This window comes from Alosa sapidissima, chromosome 18, assembly GCF_018492685.1.
Source record: "Alosa sapidissima isolate fAloSap1 chromosome 18, fAloSap1.pri, whole genome shotgun sequence".
NCBI lineage: Eukaryota > Metazoa > Chordata > Actinopteri > Clupeiformes > Clupeidae > Alosa > Alosa sapidissima.
Window position 1 is genome coordinate 16,844,074 of NC_055974.1, and position 19,065 is coordinate 16,863,138.

At 40.6% G+C, this 19,065-nt stretch overlaps 1 protein-coding gene across 1 annotated transcript in view; it reads left to right on the plus strand.

Annotated features, from left to right (window-relative positions):
* LOC121689382 (titin-like) overlaps positions 1–19,065 on the plus strand; it is a 309,974-nt gene that overhangs the window by 70,415 nt on the left and 220,494 nt on the right. The window contains exons 38-40 of the mRNA XM_042069129.1: positions 7,550–7,822; positions 8,834–9,106; positions 9,209–9,469. Coding sequence (XP_041925063.1) covers positions 7,550–7,822; positions 8,834–9,106; positions 9,209–9,469 — 807 coding nt within the window. The remainder of the gene's footprint in view (positions 1–7,549; positions 7,823–8,833; positions 9,107–9,208; positions 9,470–19,065) is intronic.

Below are 19,065 nucleotides of genomic sequence, written 5' to 3' on the forward strand. Positions count from 1 at the left end.
TGCATTTGTTTTCTTGTATTTATTGCCATGCCAATTATATATGGTGAACTAATACATTGTATTACATAAACAGATTCAGCAAGTTTTTTTCTTCTTTTTTATGTGATAAAAGTCATATAGAATGACAATTGCAAAAATGAAAAAGAGCAAAATACAGTACCAATAATGAGAAACTAGTTGCATCTATGTTATATGAAAGATTCATGTCTCTCTTTGTGACTCTCAATAATAACATTGACTCCCTCTATGATTCACATTCATGGATGCCTGTTGTCTGTTCTCTGTATTCCCTTGTTCTGAATGGCTTCTACAGAAAAAAATACAAGCTCACAGTCACTCAGGAGGTCGTATAGGCATACAGTAGTTGGTATTTTGTCCAAAATATATTTCGGCTTGTTAACCATCTACAGTAACTAAACATCAGTGAAGTAAACAATACAAAATAATTAATGTATGAATGAATTGATCAATTTATTAATCAATCTATCGAGATATTTTATGTGTATCCTTTTTTGCAGCTCCACTTTTGTCTGACTGCCTGTCTCTGCCTTTCACCCACCTACCCATCCACCCATACAATCCACCACCACACACAAGCACACATGTATTTGTGCCAAAAGTGACTGATGCTTTTGATGTGTTACTGTATTAGTGATTTGATGCAAATGGTACAGATAAGTGTGTTATTCTGGTGAGAACTAACTTTTTTGGGAGGGTTTAATGAATTTGCTATTATTTAAGGGGACAACTTGTTCTTGTTGACGTGTCCCTTATTGTGACAACTGTGCTTGTGATAAACAAGAAAGACAAACTCTTTCTCGCTCCACCACTTCTCCTCCCCTGTTCTCTGTGGGGGAGGTGTGGTTTGTCTTTTTTGTGTCTTTCTCTCTCATCACACTCTACCATCTCAGTCGATCAGAAACCGGACAGCACACAGCATGGAGCTCTCTCCTCTGGGCCTGCTGCTTGGTGAGTTATGCCTCTCTTCCTCTCTCTCTCTCTCTCTCTCTCTCTCTCTCTCTCTCTCTCTCTCTCTCTCAAATTCAAATTCAAAGTTGCTTTATTAGCATGACTGTATGGGAACAGTGTTGCCAACATAACATACAAGAACATAAGACCAAAGGACAAAAAACAAAAACAGAAAATACATAAGAAGAGGTGGGCACATCAGTGTGTGGTGGACATAAAAGATCTAAAATTAACAGCAGTAAAGAACATAAGTAATACTGTAATAGTGTGATGTGAAGTGTGTGTGTGTGTGTGTGTGTGTGTGTGTGTGTGTGTGTGTGTGTGTGTGTGTGTGTGCATACGTGTGTGTGTGTGTGTGTGTGTGTGTGTGTGTGTGTGCATACTTGTGTGTGTGTGTGTGTGTGTGTGTGTGTGTGTATAGCACAGACACAAATATGTTTTAGTCCCTCAGATCCTCACATTTCAAGATAAATTGTGCTGCTAAGGCAGCAGAGGGCCCTTCACCAAGAAGTATGGCCATTTTTCATCATTGTCAAAATCTTGAAAGTTTGGGATAACTATTTGGAATTTGGGGAAGAATGTCTGTCTTACATTTTTGTATTTTATCACAGTGAAGAAAGAAGTGCTCCTCTGTCTCAACCATCTCTGCCTGACAGTGACCACATATTCTTTGTTCTTTTGGCAGCCAGGTTTTCCTGTGCCTGCCTGTTTCTATTGCTAGATTGTAGTCACTGAGCCTGTATTTGGTCAGGACTTGCCTCTGTTTCATATCTCTTACAGATATGAGATACTCTGCCAATTCATATTCTCTTTTTAGGATCAGATAGGAATTAATTCTACTTTGGTTGGCAATTTGGTTTGTCCAATGATAAATATTCTTCTTTTGCTTGATTCATGATTTTGTTGACTCTGATTGATGTTTGGGAAACAGAACTGGACTGAGCTTGATGTGTATTGGTTGTTGCTATTGAGTTAGTTAGCTTCAGTACCAGCTGGCTTAGGGGACTCTTTTCAGGTTTCAGCTCCTGGGTTTTTAGTGCCTCAAAGTGGAGAGAGTTCTTGGGACTGCTGTTCAGGTGCATCCACAATTTCAAGATTCTTTTCTGAATAGGTAAAGCCAATGGAAAACGGCCTAATTCTGCTCTGCATGCATTATTGGGTGTTTTTGATTGGACTTTTAGTATAGATCGACAGAATTCTGCATGTAGGGCTTCAGTTGGATGCTTGTCCCATTTCATGTAGTCATGTACTGAGTGGACCCCAAACCTCACTTCCATACAGCGCAATAGGCTGGATTATGCTGTCAAATATTTTGCACCAGATTGTAATTGGAATGTTTATTTTGTGAAATTTTCTTTTAATTGCATAAAGTGCCCTGCAGGCTTTTGCTTTTAGTGCATTCACTGCCATGCTGAAACTTCCTGATGCTGTAATGATTAGACCAAGGTAGGTATATTGCATTGTGTGTTCTAGGGCGGTGCTGCCTAGAGTGAACATGTATTTATGTTCCTGACACCTGGGTTTCTTTTGAAAAATCATAATTTTGGTCTTTGTTGGGTTTACTGCCAGGGCCCAGGACTGACAGTACTGCTCTAGCAGATCAAGGAGCTGCTGTAATCCCTCTCTCGCGTGTGTGTGTGTGTGTGTGTGTGTGTGTGTGTGTGTGTGTGTGTGTGTGTGTGTGTGTGTGTGTCAGTGTGTGTGTGTGTGTGTGTGTGTGTGTGTGTGTCAGTGTGTGTGTGTGTGTGTCTGTGTGCGTGCGTGCGTGCATGCGTGCGTGCGTGTGTGTTCTGGAAGTTTCTTCTCTGTTGCTTTCTTTACTATGCATGTGAATATCATGTTTATGAATGAGCACAAACATTTGTGGATGTGTGTGCACTTGGATATGTCCTGTTTTGTATCTATGTTGTCTGCAGATATAAAGAAATCCATGAACGTTTAAGAATTTAGAAAATTCATTTGAGGAAAATATGTTTGACTTGATGATGTCTGAACATGTCATGCCTAAATGCCTGATAGCTTTGCTGCTGCTTTTTCTCTGTAATCATTTGTTGTGCTACTAAACAAAAGGCAGGTTGTTGTTAAACAGAAGTCTCAAAATTATTAAAACGACAATGTAGCTGCAAATACTGTTGGCCCAAAAAATGGAAACACCAAACATTGTATGTTGATTTCAACACTTTTGCAGGAAATCATTAGTTAATCCAGCACACCTTCACTAGTCTGATGAGTTGTGAAAGTCCTGCTCCTGTGTCCCTGATTGAGGAGAGGAGTCTCTTTTGAGGTTGTCACAGCAGCACATCCTAGTGGTGAGAATCAACACATCCTTTAATGAAGAGTACGGCTTAGGTGTTGCTACTCAGTGGTGTAATGTAGTTGTGCTGGGCCTGATTAGGTGTTGCTACTCAGTGGTGTAACATAGTTGTGCAGGTCCTCAGCACAATCATTTTCCATTTTCTACTGGTTGTTGTTGTTTGCTCTTTAAAGGTGGTTTTGAGGATCAAACACAGTCTTATTCTCAAAACTGTCACTTAAGAAGGATGTGGTATACGTGGGTTATATTGACATACAGAATGCTCAGGTAGATGGAAAATGGAAGGACATTTGTGTCAATTTCAATTCACTGATTGTGATATTGAATGAATTATTATAATACCTAATATTAAGTGTTATTTTCAAGGGTACAATGAGAGCATAGTTTTGTGTATGAGAGAGAAATGACATTGTGTTGATATTTGTATGCATATGTTCTAAGTGATGATGAAAGGTACAGTCAGATATCATAGTCAGCAATCATCACTCAAGCCCAAAACATGTTTTGTCACCTCACAATCAGCTAGCTGCCCATCCTGTGAGTACACTTCATAAATAAAATTGTCTCTGTAGGCAGTCCAGGGTCCGAAAACTGGAAACAAACAAACTGGGCAGCCTGTCCCCCAAACAAAAGTGCAACACTGTGTGGAGTTTCTCCAGGAATAGTGAAGGGAGGGCTGAGCTGCCTCTCAGGGTTTGTTTGGTCCTTGATTGGATTATAATTTCCCCTTGGTTTGAATTTCCCCTTGGGGATCAATAAAGTATCTATCTATCTATCTATCTATCTATCTATCTATCTATCTATCTATCTATCTTATAATGCACATTATTTTGGACAAAATAATCTAAACATTAACATAAACAAGTGTGATACCATGCACAATGGTTGACCACCTTTAAACGCTTTTAGTGAAATAACAGTGACATTGATGTTGGTAGTGGTGACTCTCGTGGTGAGAGGAGATAATGATAAAGTACATTTGCCCTAAAGTATAATATATTTTCACTTACTCTTGTGCGTTAGTGTACTCCTGAGTGGGTGTCGATTCTGTTCTGACCCAACAGCAAATCTCAGATAACAAATCATTGGTGAGTGTCAGAATCTTAATGAAACTGTGTGAAGAACTCTGATGAACTTGGATCGTTGTGTCTTTGTGTTTTAGTGCTGATCTTGTGTTCTTACTCTGGACATGCAGCAGAGGAAGGTAAAAGTGAATGTTATCATGTAATGTTTAATATGTTGAAACTTGAAATATTCCAGACACAGTTTATCCCCACATCACAGACTAGACTCATTCAGTTTTCAGACTATGTCTTTACATTCATCCAGTTTCCCTCCGTTTTCTCACACCTTCATGTCATGTTTGTCCTGTGATTCACAAAGAGACTTCCAAAGCTGTTCTGGTGCTGGATCCTGACCAAACACAGTTCTACAGAGGAGAGTCTGTCACTCTCAGATGCAGCATAGAGGGACAAGACACGTCAGGCTGGAGTTTCTTCTGGCAAAAAGATAGTAGAGATAATTACCCACAACAAGGCTGGAGTGACAAGAATGAATACACACTACAGCCTCTGGATGTGTCCCATAGTGGTGAATACACCTGCCAGGGTCTCAAAGATAACAGAGAACAAAGCAAACAGAGTGAGAAAGTGAAACTGCAATTGTCTGGTGAGTTTTGGTCGTTTAATGTGAACCATAATCATTTTCTTCTAATGGATGTGCTAGCTGTAAATGTGCAGTAAAACTAAAAGACAGTTGAATTTCCAGGTAAGTGCCCGTGTCTATCTGGGGGGATTTTGTGTCCTGTGTATGTTGGAGAGAAAGTCACTCTGAAGTGTGATTTAATCTTGATTATTATAATCTTGATCATTATCAGCTCATGTAAAAAAAATCCAAATAATCAAAATATTAGCATAAGGAATTTATCATACAAAAAATGTAAACCTAAGAAGAACTCTTATCAGCTAATTAAGTCAATATACTGGCAATGAATGATGATGTCTGTTTCAGGAAAATTTACTTTTCCACTATATTCTATTATTTGAGATCCACCTGTATTTGAAGAGTGTGACTGTAGCAGTCTTTACATGTGATACATGGTAAAAGAAACATCCAAACTTACATGCAGTAAATGAGTAAGGGATAATGTATAGAACGCCGGTCATTATTGGGAAAATAAGTCCCGACAGGGCGAACCGGACCCCAACGCGCAGCGGAGGGGTCTTGTTCCGCCCTGAAGGGACTTATTATGACTGCCGCGCAGTCATCGCGCAGAAGCGGCGGTCATATAGGCTTAGTCAGATTTTTTTTTTTTTTTCTTTTTCACATGTTCAAATTTCTGTCAAGGATTCCCGGGACACTGAAAGACCGGGGTACACGAAACTTGGTGGACATGTAACCCCACATGGATAGCATGGAACCATCGTTTTTCGTTTCGATCTGTAGCCCCCCCGCTGGACTGGACCCCCTAAAAGGAGGGTAGGGCAGACACAGTTTTCTGTGAATATCTCGAGAACTGTAGGGTTTAGGAGGACCATTTTTTTGTATGTTGATCTCAAGGGGCCATGTCAACCCATTCCATAACCACTCATTTCATGTATAGCGCCACCTAGTTAAACATAAAAAAGTAAAAATGAGGTGTAATCACAGGTATCTTTGACCTAACATAGTCAAAACTGCACGAAATTGGAAGTGTAGGATCATTATGACACCCTCTGAAAGTTTCGTGGAATTCCGTTCATGGGGGGCCACACAATAAATGAATTTATGTTACTATACACCAACTGGCCTGTAGATGGCCGGAGACAGTTTTCTGTGAATATCTCGAGAACCGTAGGGCCTAGGAGGTCCACCTTTTTTTTGTATGTTGGTCTTAAGGGGCCATGTCAACCCATCCCATTACCACTTATTTCATGTATAGCGCCACCCAGTTAAAAATTAAATTAAAAATTTTCATCACAATATCTCTGGCTGACATGGTCAAAACTGCACGAAATTGAAAGTGTAGGATCATTATGACACCCTCCGAATGCATGCCAAGTTTCGTGAACTTTTGTTCATGAAGGGCCTTACAATAAAATAATTTATGTGTACATTTAGTGACCGTACACCAACAAGGGTTCCCGGGACACTGAAAGACCGGGGTACACGAAACTTGGTGGGCATGTAACCCCACATGGATAGCATGAAACCATCGTTTTTCGTTTTGATCTGTAGCCCCCCAGCTGGACTGGACCCCCGAAAGGAGGGTAGGGCAGACACAGTTTTCTGTGAATATCTTGTTTTTCCGTATGTTTGCCTCCAGGGGTCATCTTAACCCATTCCATGTGCACACATGTGCATAAACAGATACACACGCACACACATACATTCACAGTAATCATACCTATGACACACACTCACACAGTAGACATTTGTACGCATGCATGCACATGCACAAACACAGGCACATACGCAGGCACACACACAAGCACGCACACACACACACACACACACACACACACACACACACACATAAACATAAACATGTACACGCACACATGCACACAATAATTTCTCAGAATTATGAACAGGCGAGATGGTGATGGGGTTGTATAAAATGAATTTTACATGTGAAATCTATGAACTAATCATGTTTTGGTACTTGTTGTCTAACAGATACCAGTGAGAATTGAGTGTGGATAATGCAATTTAGTGAGACAGTTAGAATCATATAGGCTTTTCAGCGTGATTTATTTTTGTGGAAAAAATGTGCTGGACTGGGCGGCGGTCATATTTTGTACCGCTCTGCGGTACATCTAGTTTTTCCAATAATGACCGGCGTTCTATACATTATCCCGCTTATTACACGCCTACTTGCCAAAACGAAACAATAAACTCCCCACTGTGTGACTCTTTAGCCTACATAGCCTAGGCTATAGCCTATGTTACCGTTTCGTCATGGCTTTTGGTGAGAAACAAATAGTTCGCAACAGCACACATTGGACTTGAATCAAACATTCTTTAGAACACAGCTGATCAACCGTCTACTTTCACTTTTGAATGAAGTTCCAGTCCTTGTGCAGTAATATGAAAGACGTAAATTAGAAGCACAAAGCCTATTTTCCTTGGCAGCGGTCTGTTATACTTAGCAACGGTCTGTTATTGAGAATTAGCAGACCAACGAATGTTGGGAAGGCCCATTCAAGAGAATGGAGCATTCTGCAGCACTCTGAAGAGCCAAGAGTGAATGAAGTGTATTCATTTTTTACGCTTTACCTCCCATAGCCCTGCCCACTCCTACAGTGACCATAGAGCCAGAGAGTTCTGTGTTTGTTGGAGAGAGAGTCACTCTGAAGTGTGAGATACAGTCTGAGAGTGACTGGACATATAAGTGGTTTAAAGGCTCCAGCAGTGATCATCTCTCTCAGCCTGACACCAGCACACTGACCATCACAGCAGCAGCCAAGTCTGATGAGAGTCGTTACTGGTGTCAGGGAGAGATGAGAGGCAGAGCTGTGCCTTCACTGATGAGTGGAAGTCTTTATGTTTTTGTTAAAGGTGAGTAACTTCTTGCATGAGGTATTATGTATCTTTGCTCTTAAGGTATAGCTCAACCTATAAGGGTAACTATGAAAGACTCTAACAGTCACTCTGAAGTGTGAGATTGAGCCTGAGGGTGTCTGGACGTATAAGTGGTATAAAGACTGGGACAGAGATGTAGTTTCTCAGGGGGACACCAACACATACTGTACACCATCACTGCAGCTGCTGAGTCTCATAAGGGCCAGTACTGCTGTCAGGGGGAGAGGAGAGACAGACCAACTGCAATGCAACAAAGCAATACAATAACTCTTGATGTTAAGTAAGGGATAACGGCCGCCGAGGTGTCCTGTTATACGGAATTAATGGACGAGGGCGAGGGGCAAAAACTCCCCGACGCGCAAGTCCATTAATTCCGTATAACTGTACACACCTTGAAGGCCGTTATCCCGCTTATCAACCGGTTGCCACTGTGAAGCAAAGGAAACACGCGGTTCCGTTTAAAAAGAAGCTCACTAGTTCAGCTTGTTGTACAAGTTTAGCATGGACAGTTAGCTTGTTTACAGTTGATTCCATTGTTGGGAAGCCTGCAACCAAAAGATTCTAGAGCGCTGCCACCGTCGTCCTACTATGGTTGTTATAGTTACCATTCATAAGCATTGATATGGAACGGTGTCCTGTTATTCCGAATTAAAGGCCACCCGCCAGCCAATCAGAAAAGAGTATTTCTTCTCTCTGGGTGATAAAGGTAACTATTGCATGCATGAGTGTGTATGTGTGTGTGTGTGTGTGTGTGTGTGTGTGTGTGTGTGTGTGTGTGTGTGACAGTGAAAGGTTGTTGAAGGTTGATTTGATCTTTTTGTGCTATTCTGAATAGTAGGAATTTGAGTAGAGACAGATCATTCATTGAGGACCATGATAAGATGTATCTTTCTGTCATATGGCTCTTTATACATTCAATAGTCCTTGACCCACACAGTAGAAGTCAATCAGTAAACTAATGTGTGTGTATTACATTGCCCTCCACAGCTCTGCCCACAGCTGCAGTAACTGTAGAGTCTCCTGAGGGTCCATACTACCCTGGAGATGAGGTCACTCTGAGGTGTGACATAGCAGAGTACACAGACTGGTATTGGTATTACTGGCGCAGAGGTAATGATAACATTCCCAATCAGAATAAACAATCCATCACCATTGCCCACCCTGACCAAGCTGGCCAGTACCAGTACACATGTGAAGGGAGTAGACAAAATAGACCAAAAACTTCCCAGCATAGTACTCCTGTCTCTGTCAGAGTAAGAGGTGAATACTACTACACTAATTATATTTTAAATGATAATTATATCTATTTACTTGAGAGCTTCTATTCATAAACATGTTTACAATTTGTTTGTCACAACACAGCTTTTCCAGTGCCTACTCTGACAGTACAACCCAGCCCTGTGTTCACTGGAGAAACAGTCACTCTGACATGTGGAATACAGCCCTCAAGTGGCTGGACATATCAGTGGAATATTCTCGGGTCAATCAAACCCTCTGAGACAAACACCTACATCATCAGCAGAGCCACTGTGTCTGATCAGGGGGAGTATTGGTGCTATGGAGTGAGAGAGAGAAGCAGGAAATCAACATATTACAGCAACACTGTTCAATTTACAGTGAATGGTAAGTTTTAAACAAAAAAACTACTTATGTTATGTATGTGTTCTCTCTAACTAAAAAGGATAAGCATATACAAAGGTATCATGTCTGAATCATGAACTGATACATGTTTAAAATATTATAGTACAATATTGCATTGATATGTCCACTATATTGTTACAAAGGTGTCCAATAGTCTAAACAGGACAGTTCACATTCATTCTCCTTTGCTCCTCATTCTCTCCATGTGTTCCTCTTCAGAGCTGCCTTTGGCTACACTGACTGTAGATCCCCAGAGTCCTGTGTTCACTGGAGAGAACGTCACTCTGAAGTGTGTGATAGAGTCTCACAGTGGCTGGATATATAAGTGGTATAAGGAGTCCAGCAGAACCCCAGTGTCTGAGGGAAACACCTTCACCATCAGAGGAGCTGCTGAGTCTCATAAGGGCCAGTACTGGTGTCAGGGGGAGAGGAGACACAGACCCACATCATCACAACCAAGCAGGAGAACAACTATTGTTGTGAAAGGTGTGTGTGTGTGTGTGTGTGTGTGTGTGTGTGTAGGCTTGGGAATCGGTTCCAGGTATCGCTTAGGAATTGGTTCCAAACCTTCTGATCCATCGGAATCATACAATCAATATGGGAATCTATAAGGAATCGCATCGATAAGCAGACTCGACAATGGCATCGATATCGATAATTTCTTAACAATGCCCATCCCTGTGTGTGTGTGTGTGTGTGTGTATGTGTGTGTGTGTGTTTGTGTGTGTGTGTGCGCGCATATGTGCTGTGTGACTTGCTGTGTGACAATGACTGTTTCTTCCTATTCAGCACCAAAGCCCAAATTCACATTAAATCCAGACCATCAGCTCCTCAAAGGAGACTCAGTGACTCTGAGATGTGAGTTGGGTGTTTCCTCTGGTTTGATGTTCTACTGGTACAGAGACACACAGACCTCTGATCCTGTGAACCAGACTGATGGAAACTCCTACAGCATCAGCTCTGTTAAAGTATCTGATGGAGGACAGTACTGGTGCAGAGCTGGGAGAGGAGACCCAGTCTTCTACACTCAATATAGTGATACAGCGGAGATAAAGCTCATAGGTTAGTTTGTTTCGTTAGAATATCAATATTATGAGTATGTGTGTGTGTTATAGTCCACTAATGTCAATTCTTATTTGTGTCTCCCTTAGGTTTGTCTCCTAAAGCTTCTGTGATGATCCATTCAAACTGGACCCAGCTCTTTACATCTGAGCCTCTCTCCCTGAGCTGTGGGGTTCAGGGCAACTCTACTGGATGGAGACTGAGGTGGTTCACAGCCAGAGGAGGAGAATCAAAGTGTCCCACTGACTGGAGATCAGAAACAGGATCCAGCTGCAGCATCAGCTCAGCATCTCCATCAGACAGTGGAGTGTACTGGTGTCAGTCTGAGTCTGGAGAGCACAGTAACCCTGTCAACATCACAGTACACAGTGAGTTGAAATACAGTGTTTCCATTTGGTAACAGTTCACAGTGAGTGTAATCAGATATCGCAGTGTATGGAAAATATAACTGTGTTTTCCATTTAGTAGCCAGGTTTTCTTTTAGTTGTTGTTGGCTAATGTATTACCCCTGCCAGGTGTGGTGTGTTTTGCCAATCTCTATGTGTGCAGGATTATCTGGACTCTTGGATTAACTGCAGTGATTTAGTTTCACTTTCACTATTATTGCGCCATATGACATTCCCACCTGGTTTGCCCTCTAGTGGTCAAAGCAAGCAAATGCAATTATTTGCAGTCTCACCCAAAATAGTACCGTAGCTTCAGTACCCAGAGCTGTGATACCTTCTGTGGAGGTATGTGCTGTCTGAGTGCCACTCTAGTTGTATCTGTATATCCATGTGGTGGTTCAGCAGACTTTCATCATTCTTGGTTTATAGAGCAGTGAAGGAAATTCTCAGACTTCTTTGATCTTTATCAATCACCTAAATTTGGAAAGTGTGATTGCTTTTGGTATAGGCAACTAAATGAGTAATTTTCTTTGTGCAGAAGGTGATGTGATCTTGGAGAGTCCTGTCCATCCTGTGACTGAGGGAGATCCTCTGACTCTGCGCTGTAGATATCGCTACCAGCCATCAAACATCAGTGCTGACTTATATAAAGATGGGACACTCCTGCAGACCTCCACCACAGGAGAGATGACCATCCCTGCAGTCTCAAAGTCACATGAAGGCCTCTATAAGTGCAGCAACCCAGAGAGAGGAGAGTCACCAGAGGGCCGGGTCACAGTTAGAGGTTGGAGAGTTTAATAGTTTTGTAATGGTTATGTATACATCAGTGGTATTTGGATATCAGTAACAGCCATTATCAGTTGTTCATTGTGTTTACAGTTTCAGGTTCTGGGTCTTCCATGTTGGTGGTAGGAGTAGGTGTGGTGATTGGGCTCCTAATAGCATTTGCTCTTGTCATTTCACTGGTCATGCTGTACTCGTACAAAGTTAAAAGTAAGAGTAAAAGTTATCAGTTTATGGAAATAACTCCTGTATTGCATCTGACATGTTAACAAAAGACTGTTTAAAATAATGAAACATGGCCATTGGATTGATGTCTGTACATTTTCTGTTCTGAGATTTAGGTTCCGGTACAGTGAAGCGAAACTTGTAAGTTTTCTTCACAATTTAATTTGTTAATGGAAAGCTGTGAATCACTCAGAAATGCCTTAACCCTGAATATGAATTTAGTCACAGATTACTTAATAACCAGTCTTTTTAGTCTTTATCCATGTTAACAGTCTGTTTTCTTTATGGGTTTCAACAGTCAGTCATTCGTCATCACTTTGTCAGCACATAACAGATCTCTGTTTCCCTGTAGAGACCAGCAACTGCAGACAACCAATCAGAGTTCAGAACCGGACCAGAGGACCAATCAGAGTTCAGACCCGGACCAGAGGAATCAGAATCAGAGTCAGTCTGCAGGAAGTGAAGGGACTCAGTCAGAGTATATGCAACTGCAGAAGAGTAAGACTGACTCTTTTGTTGATTTTGTTCATGTAATGTATGGTTTGGATTTTTGCAGAACAAATACATGTCTTTCATTCTAATGATTTATCATTCATTCCATACCATAGGATGCACAGATGACTATGACACCCTCACACCCTTGTATATGCCACTGCAGATAGGTCTGTGTGTTCACACTATGAAATATCTGGATATATTGATCTGTTTTTTTTGCACTATATTTGGAGTTACCTTTTCAAAATCAATTCTATCTAAAAACAGGTGCTACAGATGTTTATGAAACAATTAAATCATCCAAGAACTCTCCAGGTAAGGAGAGTAAAACAAGTTATTTTGGTTTGTACAGATTTGTACATATAATGCAGATTAGTTCCATAACCAGTAGCAACTGAAAAAAACTGCATATACAATTTCAATCAAGGGGATTGTTTTTAATATTCCTGCTGGTATGTGTTTGTCTTAAATATATAAAGCTACCATATACTGTACACCAGTCATGGACCTGCCAGTGAAAAATCTCACTAAACGAAAGCATGCATTATATTTGTAGAAAACAAAGTATGAGTTGATGGTGACCTTCCTCCTTATCTCTGTCTTCCTGTGTAGATTATGAGGAGGGATATGACGATGTGGATCTCCCTGATACTTCAGAACATTAAACATATGTAACTTAGAGAATGAGAGAGAGATACAGACGCAGGCACACACACAAGCACGCACACACACACACACACACACACACACACACACACACACACACACACACACAAACATAAACATGTACACGCACACATGCACACAATTCAATAATTTCTCAGAATTATGAACAGGCAAGATGGGGATGGGGTTGTATAAAATGAATTTTACATGTGAAATCTATGAACTAATCATGTTTTGGTACTTGTTGTCTAGCAGATAACAGTGAGAATTGAGTGTGGATAATGCAATTTAGTGAGACAGTTAGAATCATATAGGCCTTTCAGCGTGATTTATTTTTGTGGAAAAAATGTGCTGGACTGGGCGGCGGTCATATTTTGTACCGCTCTGCGGTACATCTAGTTGAAATATTGCTCAGTATTTTTATTTTCATACATTACAAGGTTACTTTATCTCATGTAGATTTTCTGTCTTTAATTATTGTATTACATGTTTTTAAGTGGTGAGTTTTGGTCTTAAATGACATTTTTTACACAGTTACATTTAATTTAAAATATATCCATATATTTCTGTTTAATTTCATAACATGTTTTGTGTATTGAAAATAATAAAAAGTGAATAAATCCTTGTATTCACATGAAATACTGACACTATGTTATGATACTAACCATAGACTGTATAATATAGAGTCTATGATACTGACTGAATACATCTGCAGTTCATCCTTAGACAGAAGACAACATTTGAGGAACATGCACAATGATAGATGCATCAGTCAGTTGTCTCACCACAGTTAAAATAATTCATCTCCTTTTTTGGACATGTTTACAGTCCAAAGAACTGACATGCAAGAGAATGATGACAAGTAACACTTTGTGACCTCATCCTAAAACCAACAACCCGGAACCCCAAGGCAAACAAGAAAGTAACATTTACCCATAATCCCTAACCTTTATTTTTTACAGTGTGGGGTGGTACTCCTAAAGTACAGATTAGTACCTTGATGGGTACAAAAAAGTACCTGCATTCATGGGTACATTATTGTTCTTCAAAAGTGTACTGCCCCAGCGACAAGCATTTGTACCGACTTTGGTACACACTGGTATTTGCATTTTTTAGAGTGTGCGGTAATGACATATACAGGTACATTTCAGTCATTGCAGGTACACAAGTGTACGTTGATGGGTACAGATGGCTAGGGTACAAAACAGTACCTGCAAGCATGGGTACATTATTGTTCTTCAAAAGAGTACAGCACCAGCGACAAACATTTGTACTGGCTTAGGTACACACTGGTGCACCAAGCTCCTCTAAGTTGCTCCATTACTTGGTGAGTGAGACAAAGTTAAGGAATAAGTAACGGTTGCTCTCGAATCTCCTCCCCCAACAACTTTTGAGTGGCAGGCCATGGACTTTTTGTCCCTTCAGTACAAATATGGTCCCTTATTTGTGAGTGTATTTAGTAAAGGTACATTAATGATCCCGCAATGGTACATATTAATACTTTAGTGGCTCCATTGTGTTCTCTATAAGGTAAAGGGTCAAAAGTTGTACCTAAAAGAACAAATATGTACCCCAACCGCACCCCTATTTTTGAGAGTGTTGAGAAGTATGAGTACGGGTGGGAAACATGTGCATGTGTGTTGGCGGGGGACCAAAATAACTCAGGAGCCCCCGGCCACTATAGTTAGTCAGCTCAAGGTCAGCAGAAAGCAGGTTGGGTGATGAAGGGAGAGGCGACAGCTTTCAGTTAAGACCCCAAAGTTCTGACTGGACTGAATTTGGACTTTGGACTGAAATATTCACTGCAATTCCGAAAAAGGTTAAAATTGTCTTTATACCTGCCCATGCTGGATGTGGACTGATGGAAATGTGTATTCCAAGCTCAAACAGGACAGATAAAAGTAATTTAAAAAAAAAAAAGTTGTGATCCATGTGTGGGAGCTGTCCGGGGTGCTGAATTGTTTGGTAGCTGAGTGTTCATGGGGTTCAGTGTTTCAGAAAGCCTCACTTTGCCCATCGCTACCTGTATGTGCAGCCCTGTACATTTCACACTGCATTAGCATGCATGTGAACAAGCTCTGACACTAATGAACCGCAGATGCACTGAAACTGATGTAGCTAACGTACTGAAGTCACAGACCACATTGACTTTAACCACTGTCCACATCAGTTTTCTTCTTAAAGGGACAGTGCTCACTTCCAGGGGCGATTCTAGACCTAGAGACTCCCAATACATATATTAAAAAAAAACAAAATTGCGTGCAATATGAAAGAAATGGTTAGTTTGCTGTCTCTCCTCCTCCTCCTGCCTGGTACTGGACTGCCCAGCCTGTGCTCTTTCTCCCCTCTCCTCTTCCTCCTTCTCCTCCTCCTCCTCCTCCTCCTCCTGCCTGGTACTGGACTGCCCAGCCTGTGCTCTTTCTCCCCTCTCCTCCTCCTCCTCCTCCTCCTCCTCCTCCTGCCTGGTACTGGACTGCCCAGCCTGTGCTCTTTCTCCCCTCTCCTCCTCCTTCTCCTCCAGCACTCTCTCCCTCAATTGTAGCAGCCACTATCCAGCAACATCCAAACACATAGGCATAAGTAGGCCTATACTCACTGCATGAATTTAATAGGATTCCCTACTAACACAAGGGAAGCTTATTTTTAGTCAAAATTGAGATATACTTCCCTCCCAGGCAAGGGTCCTATGGTCATCCTGGGAATACTGCAGTTCTTTGTAGCTTAAATAGCCTACTAAAGCCTTCATACTGACTTTTGGTGATCATTTGCAAATGTAGATTATTATAGGCTAAATTTGCAAATGCAGCAAACTTATTTATCAGAAGGCTATGTTTAGTTTTACCTACAGTAGGACAGCTTCACAAACAGTATAGGCTACTTTTACAGTACTCTCTACAGTATACGTATAAATCATTATTAATTGTCCGCATGTGTGCATGCAGCCTACGCATGGTGTGAGTGTGTGTGTGAGGGAGAGGGCACAAGCTGGTAAACTGTTGCTAAATTTACGCTACAATGACTCTAAGCATTGAAAAACAGATGTTAATTATGTGGGCAACGTTCTCTAACAGCGATCAATTTGTCATTTTTTTTGTCAAACAAGTGTGTGTACAATGAAACACTCGGAAGAATAATGTGAACGATTTTAATTGGTTGTTGCGTTCAATCTTACCTAGCTACATGGGTGCTATTTCCTGATTGGCTATTATGCCCCCTTTCTTTTTTCCTTGTTTGACAGGCTCGAGTCATGACTAAAGCAGGCACGGAGATGCGCTCATGAATGCCGTTTCCAGCGAGAGCAGCGCTAGAATTTTACTGGGGCACTGGAGACATTTACAGTAAGGCACGTGCCCCAGTGAGTAAGGTCTAGTGACGCCCCTGCTCACTTCCCTTTTAGAACTGCTTCAGGTTGACTTTGGTAGATACAAACTGTATGTAAGTAAATTAAACTTTTGCCTCAAAACAGTTTTACCTGCGCCCAAAACCAAACACTCCTCTCAAACCATAAGCAAAAGTGATCAAAACGATATACATTATCAAGCAGTCAGTAAACAATACACCAAAAATTAGAAAACACATTGTTCAAAACATATAGTTCTCAGAGAGAAGTACATTTTAAATCTAAAAACAAAATTCATATTTTTCCTTGATAAACAAAAACATCAAGTAGAAATTACTACTTTGCTTTGCTCTTTGCATTTTTTGTTCTTCCTCCTTGTACCCCTATTTTTACAGTACCCTACATCTCACAAACTTGTCCTTTGATTCTTGTTCTTTGTTGATATGAACTTGCAACCACTCAAAATCTATTGAGCAGTCAGTACTGTGAACAAATGGAAAGCACAATGTTCAGGGCCATACGATTTTTTTACAGTGTTGTACAGTATACAGCCTACAATGCACTGTACTACAGTGTCCAATAAAAATGATTCTTGCCATCCTCCCCTTCCTCCTCGTCCCCCACCTCACATGATGTATGCACTCGTGCTCGTCCTCTCACATAGTTTCTTCTATCCATTCTCATTCCCACCTTCAACAACCTGTTTGCTCTCTGAACTGGCTTATATTGGTTTTGTCACATCATTTGAAACAAGTGAAATCAATTTTGAGTGGTTGTGTTTAATCAATGACATGTGTATGTCTATTTCTATTTCATTTTTGACACTTGTGTTTACCAGTATGGATGCATGTGCATTAGAGTGCAGAATGTGTTTTGAGAATGAGAATGTGTTGCTAAAAATTGTAAGTGATATCTACAAATTGTGTTTTACCATGTAAAATGGTTTAAGGTATTGACAACAGACTGAACAATTAGCTTAATGAGTTCAAGCAACTGAAAACTTTCTTCAGCCAATGGGTTTTAGTGTTTTAGCTTCCGAGAAAAACTGTAAATCAAGTGTATGATTCAAGGCCAAAAAATGTATACTTATGAACCACAGACACTTTTTAAGGCTTTGTTCATAAGTGATCACCAGTGGTGCACTGCTCTGAACCATCCATGCTCAAAATAATGTATTTTATTTATTTATAATGTGTAGAATTTCAACCTCTCAAACCTTTTTCAAATTATACCAAGGCATTAAACAACACCTACACCACAAATGCAAGGCACTTTTGAAGTTCATAACTCTGTCACCAACACCCTTTTTCTTATGCTGTTTTGTTGACTGAACATATTGCAACTTTCAAAAGGTCTCTGGCTTCTGTTTCCTCATTCATAGAAGCAGGCTACAGAATTTAACACATGACAACATTACAGTTAAATAACACACTCAGCTCCATATAGATCTAAAAAAAAGTTTAATCGCCGTTCCATATGAATGCTTATCAATGCTAACTATAACAACGATCGTAGGACGACGGTTGAGCCTGGAGCCATGCTATCGCTGTTATACTGCCAACGAAAGTTGTACAACACGCTGAACTAGTGAGCTTCTTTTTAAACGGAACCGCGTGTTTCCTTTGCTTCACAGTGGCAACCGGTTGATAAGCGGGATAACGGCCTTCAAGGTGTGTCCAGTTATACGGAATTAATGGTTATGGCCTTTGAGCCAGGCCATAACAGCATGTTCTTTATTTCTTTCCTTCTTAATGTGCCAAGGAAGTAATCTGAAAGTAATAAACCAGTGAAGTTTAAAATTGGCACAATTTCTCATTCATAGACGCAGTCACACACACAAAATGGCATAAGGACTTTAAAACAGAATGTTCATTATGTACATTCGTATTTTCCAGACTATAAGTCGCACTTTTTTTCATAGTTTGGCTGGTCCTGCGACTTATAGTCTGGTGCGACTTATATATGAAAAAATATATAATTGAACATGTTTTTAAATGTTAATTTATATTAACTAACATGAACCCTACGTGAAACATTACGTCTACAGCCGCGAGAGAGCGCTCTCAAATGCACAAGTCCTGTGCACTTTCAGTCAGAGATTAGTGCTTGCACTACGCCTGAAACACACGTGCATACCTAAATCGTCAAATTATGGCAGGGATTCTATTTATAGCCAGGCCTCAGATTTGGACAAATAAAAGCCAGTATAATTTTGTTTCAATTTAACTCATAAAAGAGCTCTTCTTAATATTTGATATTGTTGGTTGGTATTGTTGCCAATGAAAAGTCATTTACACCATGAGTCTCCAACACATTGCTCTCATTGCTCTCAAGCTAGTCGCATGCCGCACCCTTCTGAGCTAGAGGCTGAAGCCTACATTTAAACACAATTGTTGCTGCCAGGCATCAGCCTATGAATTTTATAAAAAAGTAAATCATGCATAATTTAAAAAATAACTACATATAGGCTATCTTAGACATCTTTGGCTATACGGAATAAGGTTTCCCTTGTAGCACAGCACACGAATGAATGAAAGCGCGGATACCTTATCTCGCAATAAGTGGATGGCAATTGAAATTCCCGACACTATTAAACTTAATAGTAAGCCATTAAATACCCC